The sequence below is a fragment of the Oncorhynchus tshawytscha genome, linkage group LG19, assembly GCF_018296145.1.
Source record: "Oncorhynchus tshawytscha isolate Ot180627B linkage group LG19, Otsh_v2.0, whole genome shotgun sequence".
In the NCBI taxonomy this organism is placed as follows: domain Eukaryota; kingdom Metazoa; phylum Chordata; class Actinopteri; order Salmoniformes; family Salmonidae; genus Oncorhynchus; species Oncorhynchus tshawytscha.
This window is the reverse complement of record NC_056447.1, coordinates 34,761,572-34,770,852: the sequence shown is the minus strand read 5'-3', so window position 1 is coordinate 34,770,852 and position 9,281 is coordinate 34,761,572. Positions and strand designations below refer to the sequence as shown.

The window sequence follows — 9,281 nt, the reverse complement described above, 5'->3', positions numbered from 1 at the left end:
AACACTCATTACAGCCTGTCAATGTGTAATCATTAGTGGCATGTCATTCTCATTCTTCTTAGTGGTCCTCATGTTTATAAATCCGTTACAAGGAGAATCATAATAACCCTTTGGGGTATACACGGATAAGATGGTGACGCTTAGGAGGGCACCCGTCTTGCCGGTTCCTGCTCGACTTTGCTTCTTGGACTGAAAACCCACAGGACGGTAGATCTCCAGGAAGAGGATTGGGCAGCCCTGTCCTAAGGTAATACCGATGATAAAGAAGAGTAAGGAAAGAGGGAATCCAAGCTACGCTGAAAAGATGGGCTACACAGCCTCTTCCTACTATCCTGATGGCTAATGTCTAATCACTGGAAAATGTACTTTGTGAACTCAGAGCAAGGCTTCAATTGATGAAACGGGGCTTAAAGAGAATACGCTCGACTCTGCTTTTCAACCAGACTGCTTCTCCATATTCTGAATGGATTGATCGGCAGCTTGTGGTATGAGTTGGGGGGGTGGAGAGGTATGTTTTCTAACACAATTCATGGTCAACAAGATATCCTCAACATGTATCCTGCCGTACAAGAGGATCCAGTGTGTTTGACCATATATACACAAACATCCATGACCCATACGAGGCCATCCCCAACCCCACTTTGGCCAATCAGATCAAGTCTCTCTTCCTACTCCCCACCTACAAGCAGCATCTCGATGGAGCCACCAGCGAAGATTCATCCACCCACCTCCTGAGTTGCGCAGCAGTCTAAACTGCCACTGCAGCCTCTGGTTCAATCCCAATCCCAGCCAGCCATGACCGGGAGCCCCATAGGATGGCGCATAATTGGCCCAGCACCGTGAGGGTTTGGCCGGGGGGATTTCCTTGGCTCATTGTGCTCTAGTGACTCCTTGTGGTGGGCCGGGCGACAGCAAGCTGACTTCGGTAGTCAGTTGAACGGTGTTTCCTCGGACGCAGTGTGTTAAGAAGCAGCGCAGCTTGGCGGTTCATGTTTCCAGGGACACATGACTCGACATTTGCCTATCCCGAGCCCGTTGGGGAGTTGCAGCGATGAGACAAGATCTTAACCACCAAATGGATATCACAAAATTGGGGAGAAAAAGGGGGGGAATGCAAAAATGTAATAATAAAATGATTTATCCATCAACATTGAGGAATATTCATCGTCAATCACAAGCATTAGGAAATGTGTTGATGATGTTGTACCCACAATAAAAATCCAGATATACCCCAACCAAAAATGGAGGAACGGGGAAATCCGTACCATGCTGAGAGCCCGTGCTGCGTTATTCAATGTCAGCAGAACAAACCCTGATGTATTGGTGGCGCACAACGCATACAAGGCAAGCAGGTACAATCTCCGCAAATCCACTAGGGATGCAAAACGATAATGCATACTCAAACTTGAATAGACTCGTGTCATATATGGCAAGGACTACAGAATATCGATGCAGTGCTCATCGAAGCCTCCCTCCCAGACGAGCATAACACATTTCATGCTCGCTTCGAGGCAGACAATACCGATCCATCCAGGAAGAATCTCGCTGCTACGGACGACCAGGTGCTTTCACTCTTCGAGGCTGACATGAGGAAAACTTTCGAGTGAATACTCACAAAGCAGCCAGCCAATATGGCGTCCCTGGCCGCGTCCTCGGTGTGTGCTGAACGACTGGGGGCGTCTTCTCGGACATATTCAACCTGTCCCTGTCTCAGGCTGTAGTCCCCACCTGCTATAAGGAGACCACCATTGTCCCAGTGCCCAAGAAAAACAAGGTGACATGCCAAAATGACTATCGCCCTCTCGCGCTCACCTCAGTCATCATGAAGTGCTCCAAGCGGCTTGTCAAGGCCCAGATCAAGGCATGCCAGGCACAGTGGACCCACTCCAATTTGTCTACCGCTCCAACAGATCCACAAAAGATGCCATTTCTATCGCTATTCACATGGCCGTAACACATCTGGACAAGAGGAACACCGATGTGAGAATGTTGTTCATTGACTACAGTTAAGCATTCAACACTATTGTTCCATCAAAGCTTGACCACAAGCTCAGTGCCCTGGATCTGGACACAACCCTCCGGAACTGGATCCTTAACTTTCTGACAGGAAAATCACAGGCTGTGAACACTGGCAACACCTCCTCCACATTGACTCTTAACACAGGGCAACCCCAGGGGTGTCTCATCATTACTCTGCCTTACTCCTTGTTCACCCACGAGTTGACCGAGAACTCGATGGTCACTCTGACAGATCTCTAGAGCTCCTCTGTGGAGATGGGGGAACCTTCCAGAAGGACAACCATCTCTGCAGCACTTCACCAATTTAGGCCTTTTCTGGTAGAATGGCCAGACGGAAGCCACTCAGTTAAAGGTACATGACAGCCTGCTTGGAGTTTGCCAAAAGGCACCTAACGGACTCTCAGACCATGAGAAACAAGATTATCTGGTCTGATGAAACCAAGATTGAACTCTTTGGCCTGAATGCCAAGCGTCACGTCTGGAGGAAACCTGGCATCATCCCTACGGTGAAGCATGGTGGTGGCAGCATCATGCTGTGGGGATGTTTTTTAGCGGCAGGGACAGGGAGACTTGTCAGGATTGAGGGAAAGATGAACGTAGAGAAGTACAGAGAGATCTTTGATGAAAACCTGCTGCAGAGCACTCAGGACCTCAGACTGGGGCTGAAGGTTTACCTTCCAACAAGACCTGATGATCACCAATGGTCACCTTCCAGCAGCTACAGTATATCCCGAGTTTCAGTCTCCTAATATTCCTTACACCTCAGAAGATTCTAGCCACTTCCATGCTAGGCAGAAGAACATAGGTGTTTTATCTCTGAGCAGCAAAAAGATTGTTTCTCTACCGACAGTTGGATAAGGGAGAACCTTATGTGGTGTTACCAACACTTAGTGGAGACTAGAGATCCTGACTGCCAATGTGTCACCCTCAAGGAAAAGCCAAGTGTTGACTATAAACATGTTTTTATTTGAAAAAATAGAAATTATAATATCAATCTCTAATTAAATAAAACATCATATTAAAAGTTTACAAGTTAATTCACGACAATAAAACAAAAAATCCCAACACCCCCCTTGCAAAGAAATGGTGATGAAATCAGTTCAACACCCCCCCCCACCCAAAACAGTGTTCAAAAGTAAAACAAATTATAAAAACAACTCCCTGGAAATAAAATACTGTATATTAAAAGAAGTGTACAACATAAGACATAAGTAAAAGTCTTTTAAAAGATTCCCAAGTCCCCTGCCAAAAAATTAGCAAAATATTTACAAAAAAATATATGGCGGATTGGAAATCATACCGACAATAACTTTGATGGAAGCTACAATCTATCTGCAATATTAAAGCTGATCTTTAGTATTGTACTGTGTAACAGATGTCGCCTGGAGATAGAGAGGAGGACCAATGTGCAGCGTGGTAAGTGTTCATGTCTTTTTAATAAACAAACTGAACACTGGAACAAAACAATAAACGATGTGAACAAAACGAAACAGTACCGTGTGGCCCAAACACTCACACGGAAACACACACCCACAAACCAAAAGTGAAACCCAGGCTACCTAAGTATGATTCTCAATCAGGGACAACAATTGACAGCTGCCTCTGATTGAGAACCATACTCGGCCGAACTCAAAAACCAACATAGAAAAACAAACATAGACTGCCCACGCCAACTCACGCCCCCCTGACTATTCTAAAACAAAGACAAAAACAAGGGAACTAAGGTCAGAACGTGATATACTGAGAAAAACGTCAACCCTTTGGGCACTTTGGAGGAGGTGGGGCTGAACAAGTCACAGCTGTGGGTTTTCCTCCAAGTCTTATGGTTCAAAACCAACGGATATTCAGCCAGTTACAAGGGCTTGTGGTGTGATCTAACGCAGAAACCAACTTCCTGATCAAGTTCTGTGTCGCCATGATCAAAAGAACAAAAGCTGTTGTTGTGCTTTCTGTCTTATTTTTCCTTCCTATCTGGCAAACAAAGCTACGCCCTTTAGCAGGAATGACAGCTCAATAAGTGGATCCCTTTTGGAAATAGATGGAGTGTCGCGGCCCTGGCCCATCTATTGTGCTAGCCCTATCATTTAGAACTAATCAATATTGACAGAGCAAAAACACCTAGCTGACTGTGGGGGGGAGGAGACATCCATGCTGTGCCTTTTTGACTCTGTTAGAAAGGAAAATGGATAGCTAGAGAGAGGGAGAGAATCAATGTGCGATGGGAAGGGGGGTTAAGAAACTGTAAGCAATCCATTCCCCCCTCTATTAGTCTTTACCCTTGTTTGTGTTTTGTTGGAACAGAACAGCGGCAAGGGGAAATTAAGTAGATTGAGTAGGCAGTGGGGATGGACGCACAGCGAATTGAAGGGTCTGCTCATGGTCCCTCTGGAAACAGTATTGAATGTTGTGTCGAGGTGCATCTTTTGAAAACCCTCTCTCTCCTGGGTGGTTCCCTTTCCATTCTTCCTATCATTTGGCCTCTCCCTCTTTAGTTTCTCACTCATTCTCCCTTCTATCTTCTCCCTAGTGCTCTTCTTCCTTTCTCATTCTTTTACTTGTTATTTTGTGCACTCTCTTTCTCCCCCTCTCCTCAGTCTTCTTGAGCAGTCTAAGTCAAATGCAATCTGATGAAGTGATTATTATTTTAAGTGTGTCTCTCTCTTCCCACAGATGGAGGAGGGCAGTCGTGCAGTGCATCTGGGGACTCTGATCGCCCTCATGGTGGAGGAAGGGTAGGACTGGAAGACGGTGGAGATCCCTCCCCCTGGGGCAGCCGTGCCCACCCAGGCTCCTCCTCCTGCAGCTGTAGCCACTCCCCCTCAGATGGCCCCCTCTGCACCCCCACCACCAACCCCAGAGTAGCCCCCACAGGACTGTGTGTCTCACCTCCTTGGCATGAACCCCTAAAGAGCAAGCAGCTGGCTCATTGGTAACAAAAAAAACTCCAGAGGAACTGGACTAGAGCTGAACCCTATCCTCTTTTGCCTGGCCAGATAAACTTTCAGAATAGATAGCTACAGTCTTTAGAAACAAAGATTGAAAAACAGATGCGTTTCGGCTCCAATACAAATTAAGGCATTTTAATTAATTATGTAAAGAGTGCCTTGGTCCTCCCTTCTTTTTGATGACCAATTTACCAAAGAGCACCTTCTGTCCACCAAAACCTACTATTGTCTACCTTAGCAGCGCTTCCTTCCTTCTTTTTTTACTTTAGAACCTTTAAAATATAATAAATTGGAAGCTTGTGCATAACTATGGTAGATGTAGGAACCATGTAGGACTGTTGAGTATTTATCTGGTCAATATGTCAGTGTATTATTATCTGTTTGCAAGAGTGCGTTATACAGTATCACAATGTATGTGGACACCTGCTCATCGAACATCTCATTTCAACATCATGGGCATTAATATGGATTTGGTCTCCCCTACTATAACAGCTTCCACTCTCCAGGAAAAGCTTTCCACTAGATGTTTGGAACATTGCTACGGTGATTTGCTTCCATTCAGCCACAAGCATTATTGAGGTCGGGCACTAATGTTGGGTGATTATGCTTGGTTCGCAGTCCGCGTTGCAATTCATCTCGAAGGTATTCGATAGGGCTGAGATAGGCCTCTGTGCAGGCCAGTCAAGTTCTTCCACACCAATCTCGACAAACCATTTCAGTTAGGACCTCGCTTGTGCATGGGGGCATTGTCATGCTGAAACAGGAAAGGGCCTTCCCCCAACTTTTGCCACAACGTTGGAAGCACGGAATCATCTAGAATGTCATTGAATGCTGTAGCCTTAAGATTTCCCTTCACTGGAACTAAGGGGTCTAGCCCGAACCATGAGAAAGAGCCCCAGACCATTATTCTTCCTCCACCAAATTTTATAGTTGGTGCTATGGTTTGGGCAGGTGGTGTTCTCCTGGCATCCGCCAAACTCCGCCAAACTGTTGCATCCAAGGACAGACAAATGTTACTCTCTACGTGCTTCAGCACTTGGAGGTCCCGTTCTGTGATCTTACCACTTTGCGGCTGATCCGTCGTTTCTCCTACAAGTTTCCACTTCACAATAACAGCACTTACAGTCGACCGGGGCAGCTCTAGCGGGGCAGAAAGTTGACGAACTGAGTTGTTAGAAAGGTGTCATCCTATGACCGTGCCACATTGAAAGTAGCTGAGCTCATCAAGAAGGCCATTCTCCTGCCAATGTTTGTCTATGGAGATTACATGACTGTGTGCTCGACTTTATACACCTTTCAGCAGCGGGTGTGACTGAAAGAGCAGAATTCACTCATTTGAAGGGGTGTCCACATACTTTTGTATATACAGTGCATGTTCAAATGTATTTGGATTATACATTATACAATTTGTATGTTTAAGGACTCTTGGAAGATTATTCCAAATGAGGACTAAAAGAGATCCTAATTCAATAGAATATTCTCTGACCAATCAGAACATTACGGTGAGACTAACTTTGTTTGTGTCCCTCGGTCCCTGTCTTTCTGTGTGTGTTTTGTCTTCTCCCCCCAGGTTGTGGCTGAGCTCGGCAGCACACAGTCTAGACACACTCGGTCTAGATCCCCAGCTGGCCACACCCACTGGACACATGTATCGTCACCAAGGAGTGAGTAGTTCACACAAGCTATGTTCAGGGTGGAGAAATGTTCCAAATGTTGCAGATAGTAATGTAATGAATATGGTGTACATGAGTCCCCTATTCTAATCTAGCTCTAATCTAGCTACGTGGCAGACGATCATATCATTATCGTGTAAGTACAGAGTGTGGGCACTGGGTGGTATATACTGAGTGTACAAACATTGAGAACACAAGCGCTTTCCATGACAGACCAGGTGAAAGCTATGATCCCTTATTGATGTCACTTGTTAAATCCACTTCAATCAGTGTAGATGAAGGGGAGGAGACAGGTTAAAATGATTTTTAAGCCTTCTTGGTGACAGGTGCACCGGTTTGTGTCAAGAACTGCAATGCTGCTGGGTTTTTCATGCTCAACAGTTTCTTGTGTGTATTAAGAATGGTCCACCACCCAATGGACATGCAGCCTACTTGACAGAACTGTGGGATGCATTGGAGTCATGGGCCAGCATCCCTGCTTTCGCCACCTTGTACAGTCCATGCCCTGACACATTGAGGCTGTTCTGAGGGCAAACGGAGGGGAGGAGGGGTGTACTTCAATATCAGGAAGGTTTTCCTAATGTTTGTAATACTCACTGTATGTGTTATACAACACTGAACAAGGTCAATGAAAGAGTGCAGATATCTCTGAGGAGGAAATAATGACCTGTCCGTTTGAGACAAACATTCATGTCCCAGGATGATAATGATTTTACTAGGGGTGGTGGTGGGGGATAGAAAGCTGTGCAGTTCAAAGAACTTCCAGGTACTATCAATAAGAGGCCAGATTAAAGCTGATGCTCACCTCAGAAATAAGCACACACATTATTGGAAAATGCAGAGCTGACAATTTGTTACTTCAGAAAAACAAGAGTGACAGCATGACTGAAAGGGAGAGAGAAAGAGCCAGCAAGGTATGAAGTTAGTGAGGGAAGTGACATCATTTGAAAAAGTAAGGGAGTTGCAAGGTGCTTTAACCCTGTTATGTGGGTGGGCTCACACAAGAGGAAGCTGTGAAACTGCGCACACACAGACACACACACGTTTCTAATGGCCACCTCCTGTCACGTGGGTCTGATGGAACGTTCTCATTTCCCACCTCATACCCTGCTGGGGAATCTCATTAAGACACAGCTGTCTCCATGGCAACCCAGTCTCTGGAGCTCACTGGTGGCCATAGAAACGCAGACCATATGTTTTGATAGACGTGTGTGCGTGCGTGTCTGTGTGCTTCCGTGTGTCATTTTGTTTGTTAGTCGTGTTTGTACACGTGTGTGTGTGTCTGTGAAAGAGAGAGTGTAAGGAGATACTGTATGAGGAACCACACCCGACACAGAAATTTCACCTAGGGTAAACAATGCAGCAAAGTATTTAGCCTACTTTAGTGAGGGGAGATGACCAGGTGAAGGAAACCTAATCCCTCTCCATGCTTACCTTGACATTTGATAGGCTGTGATGTGCCATGGTTTCATGTGTCCTTTGTTAAAAACATGCTCGGTTACAGTTTATTGGTTATTTTGTCACCCAAATTTCTTTGTTATCCGCTCAACCCAAAATAGCGAAATGTGCGCACTTGGAGAAAATATTCTTTCTATTTTATTCAGCTATGTTCAGTTGTGTTCTTCATACTATAAAATAATAACAAATAATGCCATGGAATTCTAAGCAAATCTTGTCTGCTAAATGAACCAGTGTAGCCCACAGACATATGCAATAGCCATATCAGGGCTTAACATAAGGACGACTCAAAGTATGCTATTCTGTTCTGAAATAGATTACATTTTCTTCCTATCATGTTTCTTTAGACCTGTCTAAAATTAAAATTAAATGTATTTATTGTGAAGGTGTAGGCTGTATTAAGTGGATTTATTGGACTTTTTAAAATGTAGATGTTCTAGAGGTCTGCATCAATGGCTTGTAGGCTATGCATGGCATCCAGGAGATGCTGGAAGTGTTTATGTTAATTAACAGTCAATTACCGTGAGACTGGCAGTTATTTGCTTGACAATCACCGGGTGACTAAATTTCATGACACATCAGCCCTGGGTGCGTACCACGCATAAGACTTTCCCGAAGCGGATCCTTTGTTTGGCTTACCACCCAGGACAATGGATCGGATCCCAGAGACCGAAAACAATGACTCCTTAGAAGGGGCAGACAGAGCGGTCGCGCACCGCTCCCGAGCGTACTACTCGCCAATGTCCAGTCTCTTGACAACAAGGTAGACGAAATCCAAGCAAGGGTTGCCTTCCAGAGAGACATCAGAGATTGTAATGTTCTTTGTTTCATGGAAACATGGCTCACTCGAGACACGCTATCTGAGTCGGTACAGCCACCTGGTTTCTTCACTCATCGCGCCGACAGAAACAAGCATCTCTCTGGTAAGAAGAAGGGCGGGGGTGTATGCCTTATGATTAACGAGACATGATGTATAGGAACTCAAGTCCTTTTGTTCACCTGACTTAGAATTCCTCACAATCAAATGCCGACCGCATTATCTACCAAGAGAATTCTCTTCGATCATAATCACAGTCGTGTATGTCCCCCCCGAACAGACACATTGATGGCCCTGAACGAACTTCATTGGACTCTATGTAAACTGGAAACCACATATCCAGAGGCTGCATTTATTGTAGGCAAATAT

The 9,281-nt window shown here is 45.2% G+C and overlaps 1 protein-coding gene across 1 annotated transcript in view; it reads left to right on the top strand.

Moving 5' to 3' along the window:
• The first annotated feature begins 1,631 nt into the window (after positions 1-1,631).
• Positions 1,632-9,281, top strand: part of LOC112218989 (pyruvate dehydrogenase protein X component, mitochondrial-like) — a 37,833-nt gene continuing 30,183 nt past the window's right edge. Inside the window, exons 1-4 of the mRNA XM_042301170.1 lie at positions 1,632-1,655; positions 1,715-1,861; positions 4,690-4,751; positions 6,535-6,628. Coding sequence (XP_042157104.1) covers positions 1,632-1,655; positions 1,715-1,861; positions 4,690-4,751; positions 6,535-6,628 — 327 coding nt within the window. The remainder of the gene's footprint in view (positions 1,656-1,714; positions 1,862-4,689; positions 4,752-6,534; positions 6,629-9,281) is intronic.